The following is a 21,123-nucleotide window of genomic DNA, read 5'->3' as shown; positions in this document are numbered from 1 at the left end:
CCTTCAGCAAAAAAACATGGTAAAATAGTTGTTGAAATTGTCTCCTAATTTAAAACTGACAATATACTGTGTGCTTTCCATTTCAGTTAGAAATACCTCTTGATTTTCTTTCAGATGCATAGTTGTTTTTACTCTTTCTCAAGATGTGCCTATAATTCTTCTCTGCGTTACTGTTAAGATACTGCTCTTTTTAAATTATGCAGGCAAACTGTATGTCTATGTACAATATATTTTCCAAGCACATATTTTCTGTGCCTGAGGGTATCCCCAGAGGCAATTGTATATATCAGAAAGGAGCAGGGAATGCATTGCAGAACTGCTATTGTTCCCTAAGAGCAGGCCAAGTAGACAAAGTTAATTACACCAACAGTCAGACGATGATGAATTATAAAATTAAATTTTACTTATATCCGCACCTTATGAAGTAATAGTTTTACTCAAGGAGGTTCTCATGCTTCCCCCTTTTTGCAGTTTCCTCTAAGGGGAATCTTCCTTTATGCAATTGCCTGAATGAAATTATCCTTGTACTGTACGTACAAGTCCACACTGCTTTACAATGAAAAGTATTTCTTTTCAGTGAGTTCAACAGTCCTGCCCGCACAATGCAAACTTGGATAGGTAGCTTTTTCCAAGACCTTTCAAGAATGGGGGCCTAAGTAAATATATTTAACATACTTTGTAAAAAGTGCTTCAATTATGTTGTATCAAGTTTTATTAAATACTGTCCTATAAAACAAATACACTTAAGACACAAATAAAGCAAAGTCACAGTTAAAAGATGTCGGCATTGGCAACAACTTCATGTAGTTCCAGCCAATACCTTTGGTTGATTTTCTTGCATTGAGATATATATATATATCTATATATATGAATTTCATCCCACCAACTCCCATCCCTATCCCCAACCCACCCTGATTATTCTCAGAACAGTCACAAATACTGCACTACTGAAATGTGGTTGAAAAAATGGGATTGCTCCTCCTGGGTTGCCAACCCAGCTAGACTTTCTTCCATATTGCGGCAATGTTGACATCTGTCAGTGCGACTAGATATGTAAAAGTGGGATCTGTGACCACGTTGTTCACCAAGACATCTGTCAGCAACTCACCATTTGCCTTCAATTCCGGCCACTTTAGAATCTATGTGGGAAAAGAGAGTGAATTTATCCGGAAAGTCACGAGATTCACAAAATTATTTTATTGTGCTATAAAATGTTTAGGAAATCAGCTATTTTCTTTAAAATTGCAATGGATGTTTGTCAAAAGCTAAGACTCTTCTCTGTATTAATCCTGACAAAGTTATATATATGGGCACATAAAGGTTTGTCAATCTCAGCATGTTGGCTGGGGAATTCAGGGAGTTCAAGTCCATACATCTTAAAGCTAATAAGATTGACAGTTTTTCTTGATTTAAGCTGAAACGTGTCCCTGTGCCAAGATCTTCTCATATCCATGTCTGTCAGGCGCAAAGAATAGCAATAGCAATAGCAGTTAGACTTATATACCGCTTCATAGGGCTTTCAGCCCTCTCTAAGCGGTTTACAGAGTCAACATATTGCCCCCAACAACAATCTGGGTCCTCATTTCACCCACCTCGGAAGGATGGAAGGCTGAGTCAACCCTGAGCCGGTGAGATTTGAACAGCCGGACTGCAGAACTGCAGTCAGCTGAAGTAGCCTGCAGTGCTGCATTTAACCACTGCGCCACCTCGGGAATCAGGACCATATGTTAAGTTCCAGTTAAGAAGATTTATTGCTCATGCCTTTGTACAGGAATCTACTCAACTGATGGTCAGCACTAAGAGGCAAAAGAATTTGGAGGGGGGGGTGTAGGTTTTTTTGGACATAATGTGGACATTTTTTGGGCATAAGTCCGCTCTTGACTCCACCTCAGGTTCTGCCTCTTCTGTACCTAATTCATAGGAAAAGGATGTATAGGAAATGAATTTTAATTTTCTTTCAGAGGGGGAGGAGGAGGGTTTTTTATGTTTAGAGGGTCATCATTCTTTGAACTAAATAAAGTATAGCACACTGTATTGTAGATAAATGATGCCGATTTGGGATGGCAGGGCAAGCAGCTGATGAAGCCTGAATGGTAGGAATGGTGGCTAAGAAGATAAAGCCCACTACTGAGATAGGTAAATCACGATTAGTACAAGTTTAAATAATGCAATATTATTTTAGTGCAAATTGTAAATCGATGCCAGGTTGTGTTTGATGTAACCCAAATTTCAATTAATGCGAAGTGTGTGTAACATGTGAAATGATAATTTGGCAACCATTTGAAGTTATGATGCGAAACGAATAGGGATTACAACTGGTCCTCGGAATTCCAGCCACCCAGCATCCCTATGCACACATGATTATAATCTGTGTGCTTGACAATCAGGTCTCATGACCGATTGCAGTGCCTTGGGATCATGATCTCCATTTAGAAGCTTCCCCAGAAAGTCAATCAGGAAGCCAGCAAAGAAGGTCACAAGTCACTGGGGTAAATCTCCCCCACCCATGCACTCTCCCTTAACCCTTCTGCTCTTGTACTATACTAACCATTTGCATACACACCTTACACCCTCCCTGAGCCTCAATGTGCCTTCCTCATACCCCTTTCCACCCTCCAGCAGCCACTTACCTGCCAGCCAGCCTGCTTGCAAACAAACTTGGTTGTAAAAACCTGGCCTTTAACAACCATGGGATTCAGTTAATGATGGAAGTCAGGACTGCATGAATTGTTAACGAATGCCATCATGCGTTACGACTGCATTGCATAGCAATGGAAATTTAGATCCCAATTGCTGTCATTAGTTGAGGCTTACCTGTGTGCTTTTAAATTTTTAAGTTTATAAACTTAATTTGTAAATTAATAAACAAAAAAAATTATAAGCTGCCCAGAACATTTTGGCATTTGGTGACCTCAAAATAGAATAAATGAATTGAAAACACTTGTTTCTTATTACAACTCAAATCAATCAACATTAGATCATCGTGACCTAGACACCATATCCTTGAATACCTGGGAAGGCCCTATTCTCTCGGTTGGGCAATCTTCCTTGGTGGCACAAAGAGCTGACAAATGGTTGCTGAGGTCATACATCCAGATGCTTCCTTTCTCATCACCACAGAACACATATTCTTCTGCTGCAAAAGTAAAACGAGTATCACCAAATTGTTCAAATGCTTCTAGGCCAGGTTTGAATTCCACATCTGGAGTGCATTTTGCTGGGGGTGCCTTCTCAGTTCACTTACCAGCATCCACCCTTCCTACCAACTATATTCTTACTCTACCTCTTCCCCAATGCTTCTCTGGGGTCCTGGCATGTTGGTGATTGAAACCAGGGAGCTAACCTCATCTACTGCCCCAAAGGTAAGCCTACATTAATCTGGAACTGCAGCATTTCATAAAATGAACACCCTGGTGATAATCTGTTACTATTTAAGAGCGTTCTCAAGTTTCCAACCCAACTGGTTAAGCTTATCTGAGGGGACAAAGAAGCAATAGCAGCAGTAATAAACTAAAATGGTGGCAGAGGACATGTTTGTGCCAGAGACATGAATGGAGCTATATATCCATGGCTATTCAGGGATGATACCAGCACTTACTTGGGCATGTACTGAGAGTGAGGTAAGGAAGATCTGTTGAAGACCATTCCAGTTCAGCCAGAATGACAGCCTGTACTGTCCTCCGTCCACCTTTGCCTTGTTTGAAAGAGCGACTCCAGCTCCAGAGGTTTATAGATTCTCTCTTTGAACTCTTGGTAACTGAAGAGGAAAAAAAAAACACTGGTACCCTTGCTAAACAATGGGTCTGCTGCTAGATCAGCATTTCTTCCTATATTCACTACTGTTTTAAGGCAATTATCACAGCAGGTTCAATAAAAATATGCGACATCAATGACATTACAACCTTTATTTTCTGGCAATTATGGTGCAATCTTAAAGCCCCTAATAATACAGCTATTACTCATAAGCTCATAACTTACAACACATCCTGTAAAATGCCTTTGACATCAATCAATTGAATTCAGTGGCTTTGGTCCAATGTACACATAGCAATGTTTTCCAACTTTGGGAATAATTTCCAGGAGTATGGACTTCAGCTCCCAGAATTCCATGACCATTGATGAAAATTCTGGGAGTTGAAGTCCCAAGGTTGGAGAATCTTGGTGTATAGCATAAAATAATATGTCAGGTATCATTTATTATTCTAAATTAAAACATACCAAAATAGAAGAGTTCTAATGGATAGTAGGAAATTTAGAATTTTCTATGTTCCATACTAAGCATGGAACAGCCTGGAAAAAAAACTCCATGCAAGCCTTGTTTCAACAAAGCCTCCTTATTCTCTTTAGAAAAAACAGACTGAAATAACACAGAAATAACACCAAACTGTAACATTTCCCTTCTCTATTGTTACTCTTTGTAAATATAGATGGGTCAGCAGCTCTGAGGGAATACTAATCTCTTAGTTTTTCCATTTCATCCTCTTCCACCCTGTTTTCTAAATGTACATGTTAAGACAAAAAATATTTTGAGATTATGTGTTGCTCTTTTGTGTGGGAGAGGCTCTTTATAAAAAAAAATGATCATGCAAAAAAAGAAAAGATGCTCCCATGAATTTCCCTAATTTACTTTGATATATCATAATGTTATTTCTTACCCACAATGTCTTCATTCAGAAAGGCTAGGCCATCCACCCGATGAGAAGACGTGTCATTCCCTTCATCATCTGGAAATTGAAATTCAACTTCAAAAGCTCTGAAATGTTAGAAAATAAAAAATCAATGTATTGAGCAATTTGTATAACTTTGACCTACAGTAAGCAAATGCTCTAATAATAAATATATTGGTTTTAACCCTTATTTCAAGTGGACATCTTCAAAATACGTAGGCTATAGTTTTTTGTACTGTACATCTTGATAGACATTGGACAATCAGTCCATGAATCTCTAACTAGAAAAACCATTGATTTAGATGAAGAACAAATATATCCTAAGACTTGAATAACCACTGATAGAAAATAGTAGACAACTGAAAATATTCATATATTAGCATTGCTCGTTAATCATTTTTGCATGTAAGGAGAATTTAGAAATCATTAAATTTGGCATAACTAACTACAAGTCAGAGTTATATTGTAACTGGTTTGCCATTCAGAGTCCGAGCCACAGATGGCCTTGCAAAAGTAGCAAAAAATGCAGTTTTTAGAGTTCTCAAAAAAAAAAAATCTACTTTTTTTTCCAACTCCAATTTTAAAATCCAATTTCAGTTTTAAATTCTTTTTATTTTTGCTTATTTTTACAATATTTTGCTCAGCTAAAACATCCTATAAAGACCAGTTTGATATCAAAGAGATCAAAAAGCTGCCAATTGTTTATACAGAATAGGCAAAAAAGAGGTGTAGTTTTCTTCTGATGAAAAGTGTAGTGTCCCAATTACAACCACTAAACACTGGAGAAAAAATGTTCCATAGTGAACAATGACTTCACTTTATGGCCACCATGCTTGCTTAACAACTACCACAAAAAAAGTCATGAGATCGGGTTTGCTGATGTGATAACATGCTTTCTGACTGTCACAATTTATGACTACAATTGCCAGGATCATTTACTGTTGTAATTCAATGACTACTTGTAATTTATCTTTCCAATATGCAGCATAAGCTGATTACATGCCATAACATTGGTATAGATTCTTAGCAGCCACAGAGTTAGATTTTCCCAGGAAGACACTTTCTACTCACCTGTTTTTCTGCGGTTTATCATCCAGTCTAATATCCCAGGCGAAGCAGCCCTGTTCGCAGCCAGCCACCAAGAACCGATCTGGGCAAGAGGGTACTAGGGCAATACGTAAAGGTGTGGAAATGGTGTCCAGTACCATCAGCTGCCTAACAAATGAAATACATTTCAGTTCCTCTCTTCTATTAATGCAAACACCACTTTGCAGATGTGAAAGGTGGAATTACCTTTCTTGGAAATTATAGTCACAGTCTGGAATTCCAATGTCCCAGGCGCATATTTTTTTGTCATAGGAGGCAGCTGTTGGGATACAGAGAAGAGAGAGGAAAAAGAGATGTAATGAAATAAAAAGATAGGCTTCCAAATAACAAATTAGGAAAATAAGACCCACTCCTTCAAACTCAGAACCCCAGAATATTGCAGCTAGTTCCAAAGATAATAATATGAGATTTAGCTTGTCATCTTTGTAATCGCAGACCAAACAAGGCAGTCTGCTCTTGTCTTGACTCAAAAAATGCTGAGAAGAAATGAGTGATTGGAGAACATAAGATGTCTTACTGAAAAGGTGTGTTTCACAGGTTGGACTAAAGCAAGCAGTAGCAATGGGTTTCTTGTGAGCCTTGATTTCTCCGTAACAGTAATCGGCAGTCACATGAATTAGCTTTACGATTCCTCTTCTCCCAGCAGCAGCCAAAACGTTGTGTTTTTTCTTTCTCCCGTCACTTGTTACCATTGTTAGAGTTGTCCATGTGACAGTGTAAAACTCCTGGTGAAAAAGGCAAGGTATTGGTGAAGAACAAGCCATGAAAGACGAGACGTTTGGGTAGACTTGGATAAAAACAACCAAGGGCACCAAACAATCTTTGAAATGGTAGTTTTATGAAAAATTGCCCTTACAATAATTTTAAAAAACTAAACCAAAAAGAAAAAAATAGAAGTGAATAAAAAAGAAAAGAAAAGAAAAAAAAATAAGAAAGAAAACTAAGAATGTAGTAAAGGAAAAGAAATATATAAATAATTTCTCCTTTCATCAGACATATAAACAATTTTAGTAGATTATTTTCTTTTTAAATACTGTATAACAAATCATCTCTTTTTCCCATATCTCGTCTCTTTATAAACAAACCCTTGCCATTTCAGTCCTGGTACAATGTTGATATATTTAATCCCCTTAAATAATGTCTCAGAACTTGATTTCTTTTCCTTTTTTTCTTTGTCCCACCCCCACATTTTTTCAAAGCTTTAATCAGCCTCTTTTGCAAATCCAATGCAGGAAAATTATCCAGGTTTGCATATACAAGTATCCCTTGGTTTGTTATATGTATATTCCTTTTAATTATTAAGACATCAGCTGGATTATTTTGTACGTGCAGTGTAGCATATTTTTCCATTTCATTCTTGTAAAAATTCACTCTCAACTCAACCTTGGTCTTGTCAGAAAGAACTTGCTTCTTTCATAATGAATTTTTGGCATTGTCTAAAGACAGATGCTCAAGTCCATTATTCAAAAATATCCTTTAATATGTCCAATGTTAAAATATTTTGCTTCATTCTGTAACTGTATACTTATTCCATTTGTAACTTTCCAAAATTTAACTTCTAATCACCCTTTTGCTGTTTATTGAAAAACATGTTTTAAAAAAATCCTTAAACTTGTATCTTTCACTAAGGAAACTCATCTAATGTTTTCAGACTTATCTATCCAAAGCAAGGTTCCTAATAGTTGAAGCAGTTACAAGCAATTTCTGAAAGTGATTAGAAAATGAAGTATGTGAATATAGTAGCACCTTTCAATGCCATCAACTATAATTTGAGCAAGATGGTTATCTCCCTCATCACTCAGAGCTCTAAACTCTCTGCTTTGCAGTCTCTTGGCATGGAGCAACTATCTGGAACACTTGTGGCCGATCACAAATCCCCTCCTCGTTCAGAGAGGAATTAAGAAGAGCTTGTCTACTTGCTGATTCTTCATTCTGCCATGGTCATTCAATCTATTTTTTTGTGGAGTCATCTTCAGTTTGCTATTTTCCCCTCTGGAAGTCCAAACATTCTAACATAGACAAATCTGATAAAAACTGCACTGAATTTCTAAGGGGTAAGGCATAACAGTTTACTCACGTTCCCTTTTTAGAAATTTTCTGATTATAATTTAGCAGCCTCCTGCCACTCTTCTGATGACCTCCCCAAGTCAAATTTCAATTCAACAGAAAGCTTTATTAGTTAAAGAATTCGGGTATTTTGAAGAACAGAATTCAACACAGCACCAGTGTTAAGTCATGGGGTGCATCAGGAGACATTACTGCACTCATAAAGCTTTTGATTAATGTCCCACTAAATAAAAAGCAGAAAGGCGAGAGCAATTGTGTTTCCCTTACCTCCCCAGTCACTTTGTACTTTTTCAAAACAATGCCTGTTTCACAGTCAACCAAACAAACAGAATCTCCACCACAGGTAGCTGCTGTCCGAGAAGAGCTCACCACAGGGTCTGAAAGATAAAAGCACAGTGACTGTAATCCTCTTGTCATCATAAGCCTCCTGTTTTTAATTGCTGTAGAAGTGAAACAGATATTTAAATAAATACAATGTATACATTCCATACCTATTATCTATATAATACTTTTGTAAGTGTGAATCAAGGATTGCTACACTAAATAGGCCAGTTTCTTCTTCATACAGGTAGACTTCACTTAATGACTGCCCTGTTAGTGACTGTCTGAAGTTATGACAGCACTGAAAAAGTAATTCCACAACCAGTCCTTGCATTTACAACCCATGCAGCATCCCCATGGTCCCATGGTTCAAGCATTTTGTAACAAGTGTGTGTTTACGACTGTCACAGTGTCACTTGATTTCCATTTGCATACTTCACAACCAATTTGACAAGCAGTCAATAGAGAAGTTTGCAGTGAAATTAAAAGTTGCAGTCATATGACATCTCACTTAATGACATTGATGGAGTTGCCAATCCCAATTGTGGTTGTTAAGTGAGACTACCTGTACAGCAAGAGTAAAATTCCCCAGACAAGCCTGATACTTTAAACTAAGAGTGAGATTAGGCTCTTCGCCAAAGATGACAAAGTCCTAATTTGCTCCTGTCTCTTTGCATTTTTATTAAATTAGGAGTGGGCACCAGCCTGATCACCACATGATAACTGCAACTTCTTTACTAATTTACAACTTCTTTACTATAGGCATACCTTGAATTATGAGTGTATTGAAAAATAGCAGCTCCTTTATAGCAATCACCTTCATATTTGAAATACAAATAAGCAACTTGCTGGAGAAAACAAACATGTAAAAATTATAGAACAATGTGCATAAAAATTCAGAATTCACAAGAGGAATGAGAGTTCCTGGAGAACACTGTGATCAGATTTACTGACTGTCATTTTAATTCTAGGACAGCCCAGGCCACTAGACCATGCTCACCTTTTCTCGTCCCACAATCTAGTGGTGGCTCAAAAACACAGGCCCATAATTGAGTCTTGAAGTCATCCCTGTTGTTGGCCTTACTGTGACATTGTAGAAAATGGACCGGTTCCAGGGTGATTGTCTCCTGTAAGAAGGCAGAAAGCTTTGAATGCAAAATGTCCCATGATATGTGGTATAAAACAGAGGTTTTCTGGATGGAGTTAAAATCTAGGTAGGTACACAACAACATAGCCATGTTTTAAAGTCAAGCTTTTTAAAGTAGCCCTTTGCTACATTGTTATATAACTATCTAACTGACTCACAGAGTTTATATACTGTATATATCTTTGACAGTGGAAGAAAATGGATTACCTCGCCTTCCAAGTCCTTCTCTGGAGTGCTGCAAGCATCTCTTTCATCCTCTTCCTCTTTGTGCTCCTCTTTCTGCTGAGTGGCCTTTTTGTGGCTTTGTGCTTTTGTGGCTTTGTGCCGTCCTCCATTCCGATGAGCTCCGTCAGGATCCGGAGGGGTCTGAGATTCCTTGGTCTGTGGGCGAGAGGCTCTTGTGGCCGCAGTACTGTGCTCCTCCTGCAAGCGGCTGAGCTTCTTGGGGCTGGGTGATGCTTCTTCCTTGGAGCTGCTTTGAGAATGGGATCTCTTGCTTTTTGCTCTTCCTTTGGAACGAGCCCCTTTCCTTTTGCTGGGAGTTACTGGGCCCTAGTAAAAATAAAAGATCAGCAATGTTCAACATGATGTTGTCAAAGTCATCTCAATTGTGCAAGATAACTTTCCCAACAGAGAAATTTGCCTGGACTTCTGCTTAAATCTACAAAGTCCCCAATCAGATGAACATTATTTTCACATTTAAAAGAGCACCATCCACTGTTACCTTTCCTACTGAAATTAACAGAAAATAATCCATTCATAATCCACTAGACCAGTGGTTCTCAACCTTCCTAATGCCGCGACCCTTTAATACAGTTCATGTTGTGGTGACCCCCAACCATAATATTATTTTCGTTGCTACTATGTAACTGTAATTTTGCTACTGTTATGAACCGTAATGTAAATATCTGATATGCAGGATGTATTTTTATTGCTATAAATTGAACATAATTAAAGCATAGTGATTAATCACAAAAACAATATGTAATTATATATTGTGAAATATTTATTTCTAATTACAAATAAATGAAATATTGTCTTGAAGCATGGTATAGCACAGGGGTCGGCGATCTTAAACACTCAAAGAGCCATTTGGATCCGTTTCCCACAGAAAAGAAAACACTGGGAGCCACAAAACCTGGGTGGCTGTGGCCAACTCAACATCACTCCCACCCAGTCACATGACATCCCCCCCCCCCCGACATGCCTATCCAGGTTTCATGGCTCATTGTTTTCTGTGGGAACAGGGTCTCTCTCTCTTCTCCCCCCCCCATTTCTGTTTTCCTCTATTTTTCCTCTCCCTTTCTCTTCTTCCTTTCTTTCTTTCCTTCCCTTTCCTCTTTCTTTTTCTTTCTTTCTCATTGAACATGATAGCAAATCCAAAATAAAGTTATTAATTGTAGGAAATTGCTTCTCTGTAATCTTTTTATAGTTGGTAGAAGCTTGCAAGATTGTACTAACAGCAATAGGATATATATTTTGATTTCTTTTGAGTTTGACAATATAATACGTTATCCAAAATTATAAATAATCTTATTTTCAGATGCATTTTTTTGCCATCTCTGTTATTTTCTTTTAAAAATATTAGACTTGCTTCCAATTTGTGCCTTCTGGCAAACTGAGGTTTTCTTGACAAGAGATCTAGCTTGCCATTGCTTTCATCATAGGTCTGAGAAAGTTAGTATCTCTTTCTTTTTCTTTCTTTCTTTCTTTCTTTCTTTCTTTCTTTCTTTCTTTTTCTCTTCATTTCTTTCCCCGATTTGTTTCCCTCTCTTTTCCCTCTCTCATTCTCTCCCTTCAGCTCTCTTTCATTTCTTTCTCCCTCTCCTTCTCCCTCTAATTTGTTTCCCTCTATTTTCCCTCTCCTATTCTCTCCTTTCAGCTCTCTTTCTTTTCTCTCTCTCTCTCTCTCTCTTTCTCCCCTTTTCTCTTTCTTGCGCGTGCAAGCAAAATACCTGCCTGGGCCGGGAGCACGGCAGCGGGGACAGCCACTCTTTCTGCTGCCGCCACTGAGAAGTGAGTAGCTGGCTGCGCTGCACAGGAGAGCAATGCTGTGCAGGAGACTCCTCAGCGTCAGACTCAGGTCAGCGTCAGCCGTGGTCCAGTTTGTGTTGGCTCAGGAAAGAGCTGGAGCAGCCGTCTCTGGATGCAGAGAGGGAAGAGTTCCAGAGCCCTGCGCAAGGAGAGCTCTGTGCAGCGCAGGAGAACTGGAGCTCTTCCCTCCCTGCACCCAACCAGCTGCTGCTGCTCCCCATTCCCCTCCTTAAGCCAACACAAAGGGGACAGCGGCTTGCGCTGACCGTGGCTCCCCTGCGCTGCTTATCCAGTTACTCCCTTCATTGTGCAGTGGCGACAACAGGAGGAGAATCGTTGTCCCCTTCACCTTGATCCTGGCCCAGGAGGGTATTTTGCTTGCACGCATGCACAAGAGATGAGAAGCTAATGATCCAGGCCTGTGCCGGGCGAGGGGGGGGAAGCGATGTCAGGTGGAGACTCGGCAGCCACTGCAGCCGCTCCTCAGCCATTGCCCTTCTCGCTGCCCAAGCCTCCCCCTTTGATGCAGCTCAAACCCGGTGAAGGCGTGCACCCTGTAGGAGCTCCCGGGCAGGAACAGTCACAGAAAAACACCCGCATGGGAGGCTGGCCGGACTGGCCTGCTAGGAAGCCTGTCAGTCTACTGGCACCTCTCCTTCCACCGCGCGGGGAATCAGAGCAGCTCTTTCCTTTCAGGCCGGCTCCTCGCCAACCTCTCCATGGGAGGCGATCCGTGAAAAGGTCGTTTGACCCCCAAAGGGGTCATGACCCACAGGTTGAGAACTGCTGCACTAGACTATTGCAATATGTTGTACATGGGGCCAGCCTCAAAAATTACCAAGAAGTTTGCTGGTATAGAATGCAGCCTCACAGGCAATCTCAGGCATCCAAGAACAGTTCATGTAACTCTTTTATTGCGCAACCTGCATTGGGTGCCAGGTTTTGAGGGGCAGGGAGGGTTGAGTCTCTTGAGTTCTGACCTTAGCAGTAACTTTGTTGTCAGCATCCGTGGTATTTTTCTTAATTTCTTCTTTTTCTTCCTCCTCCTCTTCTTTCTCCTCCTCTTCCTCCTCCTCTTCCTCCTCCTCCTCCTCCTCTTGCTCCTCTGTTGATTCTGCTGCTGCTTCTGTGGCAGACTTATGTTCCTCATTAATCAATGAAGTAAGAAATTCCTCAGCAATCATTTTCACCTAAAATAAGAGAATAGAGACTTCTCAAATTGTTATAATAGGAAAGGAATTTAGAATAGTGTCTCTCAACCTCAGCAACTTTAAGGTGTGTAGAATTCAAAAAAACTCTGTCTTGCCTAACTCTTAACTCTAACACTAACTACTCTAAGCTTTGTACTGGCTTACTATTAATTAGTGGTGTCTTGATTTCATGTGTGAAGGTTATGTCTCACAAAGCTATTGGCTAAACACTCTGGCTTTGCTGCCCTACTTTTTTCTAAATGTCATCTACTGACCAAAATTCTACCTATTCATGTGACAAGAATGCAAACAATTCATAGTCTGAATTTACCCTCCAACGTGTGAAATCACCAAGGGAGCTGGGACCATATGCTACATGAGCTTGTGCAGACCTGATGAACTTTTTTCTAATTGGCTTCAGTTGTTCAGAAGACAGTGTTTTAGGCATTTGTTTTCGAAAATTTTTCCCCCAATGAGCAGAGACCTAGAAAAAAGACAAGACATAAAGTGATTTGGGAAGCCATACATGATCCTGTACAAAACTTTCCATGATGCAATGTTAGAGATTTTTAGGTAACAGACTCTGTTCAAGCTGTGTCCAGCAGATGAGGTAGCAAGAAAGAAATAGGGAGCGCATCTACAGGGAGCACAAAATAAATTAATAAAATAAAAATCAAGATAGCAGCTACAGCCATATGACCAAGATTCCATCTTTTCTAAATGTGCGTTGTAGATGTTCCACATCTTAAAATTCAGTGGGTTTTCAATTTTACAGTTGCAGGCACCATCTTGACTTTATTAACCTCAGCCATAGATACCCCAGGAAACAGGGCTTTTTCTAGATCCTTATTAATCTGATGTTTGTCATCTTAACTTTTAACCACTAGTTCTCCTTTTTTCAAAACATCCCTCTATTGGATTTCAAAAACTGATAAAATAAAGAATAGGAAAGGTTAGGGGTAAAAAGAAAAACATGAAAAAGAATTAAATATTTAACAAGAAAAATATATATAAATGATTTACTAAAACTTTTACTATAAAATAGTAAAATCACTGGAGATTTTTAAGAAGAGACTGGGTAACCACTTGAAATGATATCAGGTCTCCTCTTGAGCAGGGGTTGGACTAGAAGACCTCTATTTTGATTAGCATTAAAAAGATTAACTTCCAATTTCTTCACTACAGATATAAATATATAATGCCATAAAATAATGTCTTACTCTAAGTTTAAACAAAAAATAAAAGCATAACTTGTAAAACATACATAACAACAAAAGCAATAACAATGCACAATGTTTCTATAAAACGAGATCTAATCATCAGGTGCCAAATCAGAGTTTTATTTCAATCCTTTTCGAACAAGAAGCCCCAAAGTGGTTTCCTAATGAAAATAAGAGTAGACAAATTTTTGTTTTTCACCAAAGTGGTCATTTTTTCCATCTTAGCCAATTGTGCTGCAAAGTTTCTATAAAAAAAATTCCCAAACATTGTTATTGTATTTTGATTATAAAAGCAATTGATATTTTAATAATAAAACCATACAAGTAAAAAAAAAATCATATAGACCCACTAAGTAATCAATCACTAAATCAATCAATCACCATAACTAAATGTTTAAAATCCATAATTCATTTCATATTTCTTTGGCAGCTTCTTATCTCAATGTTGAAACATTGCATTTTAGGAGCCTATTAATGGAAAAATTAAGAGTATTTTTCCAAATAAATAAATCCACATACCAGAGAGGAAGGAATAAGCTTAAAGACACTTGTCGAAGGCAGCTAGATGAAATAGCAACTAGAACAGACAACTCTGTGCAAGCCCTTCTTCCTTCTTGTCACAAATTTTGGTTCTGGATTTATGAGTGACATGTAAAATAATGAAAACTACACAAACACTTTTCATAGATTTGAAATTGTTCTCATCTTATCAGAGTATAGGTTGTCTGCTTTAATAAAATCAGATTCACCAGCCAACATTTTCTTAACAGTCATGAGAACAAGAGAATTAAGCTGCAATTCTAATTCTTACAATACTAACCAACACTCACTCAGTTTCACTGAACTAGTTAAAATTTATATGTAAATGGATATGCAAAGGAATTATGTTGTTAGTTACATAAAGAACTAAATAAAAAATGAGACACCAAAAACATGTTTCTCATGCTTCCAGCATGCTTCTAGCTTTTTATAGGCATGCAAAGAAAATGGAAATTGCTCATTTATTTTATTTATATTTCTGATCAGCAATGTTCTAATACACATAAGAAAGTCAAAGCTATAGTTTGTTTTGCAAAATTGATGAACAAAATATTTATCTAAATCACTATTATACCACTGTTTCAACTAAAAGGTTTCAAGTTTATAAAAAAGGAAATCACTTTCACTTCACTTTCCTCTAATACCTTTAAAAATGCTGTACAATTTTTGATTATTAAGAAATTATTCATACTTCACCACTTACTCTATTAGTCAATTCTCGGCTGTTGACGACTCTCACATGATTGGCCAGCTTGGTGATGTCTTTGCCATTCAACTGACGGAGGTTTTGCAAGAGAAATATAACCTTATAATCATCATTGACCTAGAGAGAAAAAAAGTAGTCTTGACTTAAAAGAAACCTTGAAAGCAAAATCTTCATGTGGTAAGTGCCTACAGTCCAACACTGCCATCTATTGCTGTGTAGAGCATCTTAGATTCAGCGCTCTGAATTTACAATGATCCAGTTAATCTGAATCAATTAGTTAATAAAATAAAACCTTCAGGATCAATCTAAAAAAGATGGTTTAAATAACACTCTGTGGGAGCACCTTCCCTCTGGAATGAGCTGCCCCCGGAGCTTCGCATAATCCCTGACCTCCGGTCCTTCCGATGCGTCCTAAAAAGTTGGCTTTTCCAGCAAACCGGCCTGGCCTGAACAAAATAAAATAAATGATTGATTTAATTGTTAATTTTAATCTAATTTTTAAAATGCTATTGTTAATATTAATTGGGTTTGTTTTTGGATACTCTATCTAATTTCCTTTTTAACTTTTATAATATATGGGTTTTTTAATGTTGTACACCGCCCTGAGTCCTTTGGGAGAAGGGTGGCATATAAATCCAATAAACAAACATACTCTCCTCCATGCAGATTTCTGTTTCAATGATACATATTTTTTTACAGAATCCTATGAGCCTTCTGAACCACGAGATAGGCAGCAAGTAAGTTTCATAAATAAAAATGAAAAATAACAAAATGAACCAAAATCTGTTATAACTTCTTTCTATCAAACTTTTATATATATTATCTATTTAAATGTATACTCATCAAAGGCTCTTGGGTTAGCTAGTGGTGGATATTTCAAAACTTTCTCGGAAGGATTCTCAGTCTTTTTAAAGAACATAACATAGCAACTGTTCTTATAAAATGGTAAAAGTATGTAGTTTTTAAACAGTTTTAACTTTATTTACATGCTGAAATCAGTAAATGATATTTCACAAAAATATTAGAGGCAACACATCTGAGCAAATGCAACTGAAAATCAATTAGGATTGAGATTGAGTTGCATTTAAAGAGCTGTATTTTCAGGCAATTCATATACTTTCATATGTTTGAAATAAAATATACTAAATCCCAATTTTTCCTTTCTTTACATTTTGAGCTACAACTCAAAATGTGGTGACAAGACTATTATGAAGATGATGAGTAACTGCAACATCAAATTATCTTAAATAAACCATACAGTTCACTGAGGATAGATGATAAGACTAGAGAATGTTGAACAACCTCAAAATAGGCAGAATTTACTTTACTCTGGGACATGAAGGCATTGTAATTATAGCTCTTATTGCAACTCTTTAGCTGTCTGAGGACAGCAGTTCTTCAAGAAGTACTTGCAAGGCCTAGAATTTCTACTGGCTGCCAGATATACTCACTGTCAGGTATAGATTGTTGGTATAGGTCAGCTCTTCCAGCTGTGGAAACTGCTGCAAGGCTGTCACATCTTCCAAGTGATTGTTGTTACAATTTAGGATGCGGAGGTTTGGCAAACTGAGATTGTCAGGAAGCCGTTCTAACAGGTTGTCAGAGAGATCAAGTTCCTGGAGATGGCGGAGATGAGAGAATAACTGTGGCTCCAAATCTTCAGTGGTTATTTGCAACTTGGACAGGCTGGAGGAGGAAATGATTCCATATATTACTGGTGACCATCCCATTCACATTTTGGAACTTTCTATGTTTTATGTTAAAAATCCAAAAAATGGAAACATCAGACTCTTTTGAGATGAAAAACAGGCAATCCTCATTTAATGACCTTAGCTGGGACCAGAAGTGCCAGAGCAAAGTGCTGCAGTCATTACTAAGATGGCTTACAATAGTATTTTCTCAGCAATCATAAGCTAGGACCACAGAGGTTAAGAAAGGATTCTACATGACTGCATTTCACAATTTGCTACAGTTTTCCCATTGACTTTGCTTATCAGAAGCTGGCTGGGAAGGTCATAAACAGTGATCATGTAATCACAGGATGCTGAACCATTTGGAAATGCAGGCCAGTCATCATGTGCCTGAATTATGATCCTGTGACCACAGGGATGCAGTGATGGTGGTATGTGCAAGCATCGTCATAACTTTAAAAGTTTATTGAATGAGTGGTTGTTAAGCAAGGATTATTTGTACTGACTTGCACAGACTATTAGGTTACATCAATTAATTTACAATTAAACAGAGTACTATCCTAATTTAATGTAATTAAAATGTTTAAACTCCACCATTACCATAATAATTTGCTGTTCACATAATATATTATCACCTATATTTTATCATTTGAAGCTGCTTTTCAGAGTAATTTCAGGAATAGGAGCCGGATCAAAATAGTTCTTAAAATACTTGGGTTTTTTTTTTTTAAATAATCCCAATAATTATTCTGGGAAAAGATGGGGACACTGTTACAGAGTATAGGAGCAACTTCAAATTGGAAGTTGTCCTGATTGTAGTTGATACTGCTATTCATTCATTCATTCATTCATATAATTTATCTGGCAGCCCATCTCACAACAATGATTCTGGGTAGCCAAAAAAGATTACTATCCAACAACAAAATTAAATCAGAATATTATGTTTGTTCTTTTACTGGTGATTTAGATTAATTCTATGAACTTTGTATAAAGCTGTAGTTTTGGAGAGAAAAGAGAAAGAGGGCAAAATCACAACTGAATTTGCTGTGAAGATTGAGAAAAATGAGGAACCAGGAGTAATATTGTATGGTTTTGTTTTTAAACGTCAGATTTGTGGAGTTCTATGTACACATACATGCACTTACTTCAGTGTTTTGATCTTTCGTAGCCTTGTAGATTTGGGCACTGCTCTTTCCAACAGAAGTTCTGTAGTTATTTTAGACATTCTTAATTCCTTCCAATATTCGGCAGATCCAAGAGTATATTTAATCTTCCTAAAATGTTGCTGGTAAAAAGAATGAGAGAATTGTTTAAATATTATCCCAATGTTGCAGATCAATGAAAATATTGCTCAGCCAGGGGTACAGTTGTAATATAGGCATTTTATCTCCTTATTTTCTTTAGTAATATTGGACTGAAATGCTGGTTGGAGGCACTCTAAGAAATGTGGCTTGTGTCTCTTTTGAAATGGAAGAAATTTAATCTTCTCTATTTATTTATACATGCCAGTTTAAGATACCACGATCTGTCAAACACTTTATTTAATTTTGGGAGTTTGACTTAAAGTTTTATTTTAGAAAAATAATCCCATGTAAAACAAGGTGTCTACTCCAGCAGTTGACCTCCTCAGAAGTATTGTGACAAGTTATTTTACTTTGATTATCGCTGTCTTTCTTATGCCAGTTTATTTATTTTTTATAGGTTTTTCAACTTCAGGTCACTCAATTAAATAGCTCATTTAAAAAAAAACCTATTTAACCATTTATTCTAGGTCATTTGGTGATCATAGTATGCTTGGCAGACATTTTGGTACTGTGCTAAACTGATAATCTTTCTAAACAGCTTTAGGATTTGTTACCTGTAAATGGAGGTTTCTCCCACCCCTCCTGGGATTGCTTCTGAGCATTTCATTCACGTACACACTCCTTAAAAATGTGAATTTACATTCAGCCAGATAAGCTCTAAATTAATCAGTATTCTAGTTTTTTTTCAGCTTGCTAATGTTAGTTTGCTGGATTCTAGTACTTGCTGACTGCATAGTAAACCATTCTGCATAGCAAATTTGTTTTCGTTTTACCAATTCCAATAAATAAATAAATAAATAAATAAATAAATAAATAAATAAATAAATAAATAAATAAATAAACCATTCTCCAGTGAATTAACTGTTATTATGGGCTTCTAATCTAGGCTATCATCAGTTGGAGTCTTGGGTATATTATGCCAGGCATAGCAAAATTATGATGAATTTATCAAATGTTCTGCACCTGCAATAGCCAACTCAGAGGCTAGATTATGTTCAGGTACCTCTGTCTCTGTTTATACACAGATCTGGTAAAGACCATCATACAGTTGTTGTTTACTGCCCCACTCCCATATGAAATAGGAAGGGAAATCCTTCCCTTATTAAGATTTCATTCAATATTACTTATGGTCAGTATTAAGCCTTGTTCATGAGTCCTTTTGGTCCTTCGGAATTCATTCAGTCTCACTTTCTTAGGCCATAAACATCTGCTTACATTAGGTCTTCAAAGCACAGGCATAGCCAGAAGGAAAAAATATATATTCCAAAGAGAATATCCCAGAAAGATAAACAAACCTTCACTTCGGGAGCAGAACATCTTATCCAATCTTGGGAAATTAGACTGAAATGAAGTGCATTTTACTTCCTTTGCAGCATTCCTCCCCAATTGTCATGGAGGTATGGAAGAAGATAATTATTTTTTCCTTGCCCCATTAATTTTAAACCATAACCACACTCGGTGCCTTGGCAAAGCAAAAGTTCAGCCAACCATTTGCTAAATGATCAAGGAAAGATTTTAAAAAATATTTTAATAGTTATTGTTCCTGGGGTGGACAAAGGGGAAGTGGATCCCTTAAATTTTGCAGAGACTTAAAAGGATAAGCTGGGGGGAGGGGAATTGAAGACCTAAAAAGGGATGCTGGGAGACAAATCTGGCAGGTGGATTTCTTCACAGGTGGATTTCCTTACTTAATATTATCATTTGATGTTACTTGGATATTCATTTGTCATTTTATGAAACAGAACAATACTTTTAATGTTTTTACTTATGTTTTTACTTATTTTAGATCAGCTGTATCTTCCCCATTTTAGGCAAGCTGCACAGCCAGAAGGAATGGAACTCCCAGTTATTCAAGTAAAAAACAAAAATGTCTGATGCATAGAAACACCAAGAGTTCTTTATTACACACATAACTTATTTCCATGTTGAAAATGTGCTCCATACAAGCCAGACTTGTCTCCCAGCAGGGATCTTCAGCATCAATAGAAATCTCCATAGGCATACACCAAACTTAATGTAATGATCTTTAAAAAGCATTACTATTTTTATGGATTTATTTATCTAGGAGGCAAAGTAAATACAGCCTCCGGTGTCATTTATTTCCATCAATACTTCTATTTCATTTTTTATAAATGAATACTGATTGCACTTCAGTATTTTGAAGCCTCCTACGATCTATTTACATGCCGCTTCATGCTTTTTTGGGGGTGGGTGGGTGTTGATTTTGCAGGATGCTATTTTATCATAATAAGCTAAAGAGGAAATGAATATCTGACCACAAACAGTTACTTGAAGAAATGATTGTATATATGGGAAGATGAAGCTTGAAATAAGTTGTTGGAAGATGGAGAGAGACTGTGCCCTTCGGCCATCACTTGTGGGTGCCACATTGTTTCATGCTCTCTCCCCTTCTGTTTACCATGAAATTTCTGGGTGAAGTTTATTTGTCAGTTTGGAGTCAGGCACCCCCAATATGCTGATAATACCCCGCTGTACATCTCAACATCAGATAGACTGGCTGCTGCTGCTGAAATCCAGGGCTTGGGACCTCTATGGTTCTTGATGGGGAGAAACAGGATGAATTTTGACAAGACCGAGTGACTATATCTGGGGTCCTCTGGATTTGGAGATACTACATTGTTAACTATTAGTGGGGTAGCACTTCCCCATTCATAATTTGGGGGTCCTCTTAGACTGTGGCTGTTGTTTTTGTAGCAAAATTCGCAACATTTAAAGACCATCTAATTGGCTGGCAGCCCTGTGTCTGAAACTTTGTTTGATACTGCAGCCCATGTATCTGACAAATTGAGTCATAATTTACTTATGACTTATACGTTTATGCCTTTTCATAAAGCTTGTTAGTCTGAAAAGGTGCTTACAGACTCTGATATCTGACAGCCAATTTCTATTTACTTTTACAGGTAATCCTTGTTTAAAAACCGCAATTGGGATGACAACTCAATCGTTAAGCAAAGTGGTGACTAAGTGAAAATGCAAGTATGTTTATGATCTTGTTTCAGCTGTCTTTTGCTTTACAGACCTGAAAAGTTACTTTTTCATCACCATCATAACTATGAAAGATTGCTAAAAGAAGCCAGTTCCTAAATGAGTTGCTACTTACAAAGACTT

At 37.5% G+C, this 21,123-nt stretch overlaps 1 protein-coding gene across 2 annotated transcripts in view; it reads right to left on the bottom strand.

Moving 5' to 3' along the window:
* Positions 1-80: 80 nt before the first annotated feature.
* The window catches only part of LRWD1 (leucine rich repeats and WD repeat domain containing 1), a 36,796-nt gene continuing 15,753 nt past the window's right edge, over positions 81-21,123 (bottom strand). For both annotated transcript variants that reach the window (XM_032215131.1, XM_032215132.1), the window contains 15 exons: positions 17,836-17,975; positions 16,451-16,685; positions 14,997-15,116; positions 12,865-13,017; positions 12,324-12,533; positions 9,517-9,861; positions 9,163-9,289; positions 8,109-8,218; positions 6,292-6,499; positions 5,961-6,033; positions 5,739-5,882; positions 4,656-4,753; positions 3,599-3,757; positions 3,012-3,136; positions 81-1,139 (listed from right to left, as the gene is read on the bottom strand). In XM_032215131.1, coding sequence (XP_032071022.1) covers positions 999-1,139; positions 3,012-3,136; positions 3,599-3,757; positions 4,656-4,753; positions 5,739-5,882; positions 5,961-6,033; positions 6,292-6,499; positions 8,109-8,218; positions 9,163-9,289; positions 9,517-9,861; positions 12,324-12,533; positions 12,865-13,017; positions 14,997-15,116; positions 16,451-16,685; positions 17,836-17,915 — 2,328 coding nt within the window. In that variant the 5' untranslated portion in view covers positions 17,916-17,975 and the 3' untranslated portion in view covers positions 81-998. The remainder of the gene's footprint in view (positions 1,140-3,011; positions 3,137-3,598; positions 3,758-4,655; positions 4,754-5,738; positions 5,883-5,960; positions 6,034-6,291; positions 6,500-8,108; positions 8,219-9,162; positions 9,290-9,516; positions 9,862-12,323; positions 12,534-12,864; positions 13,018-14,996; positions 15,117-16,450; positions 16,686-17,835; positions 17,976-21,123) is intronic.

Source organism: Thamnophis elegans, chromosome 4 (genome assembly GCF_009769535.1).
Source record: "Thamnophis elegans isolate rThaEle1 chromosome 4, rThaEle1.pri, whole genome shotgun sequence".
NCBI lineage: Eukaryota > Metazoa > Chordata > Lepidosauria > Squamata > Colubridae > Thamnophis > Thamnophis elegans.
This window is presented reverse-complemented; position numbering and strand designations above follow the sequence as displayed.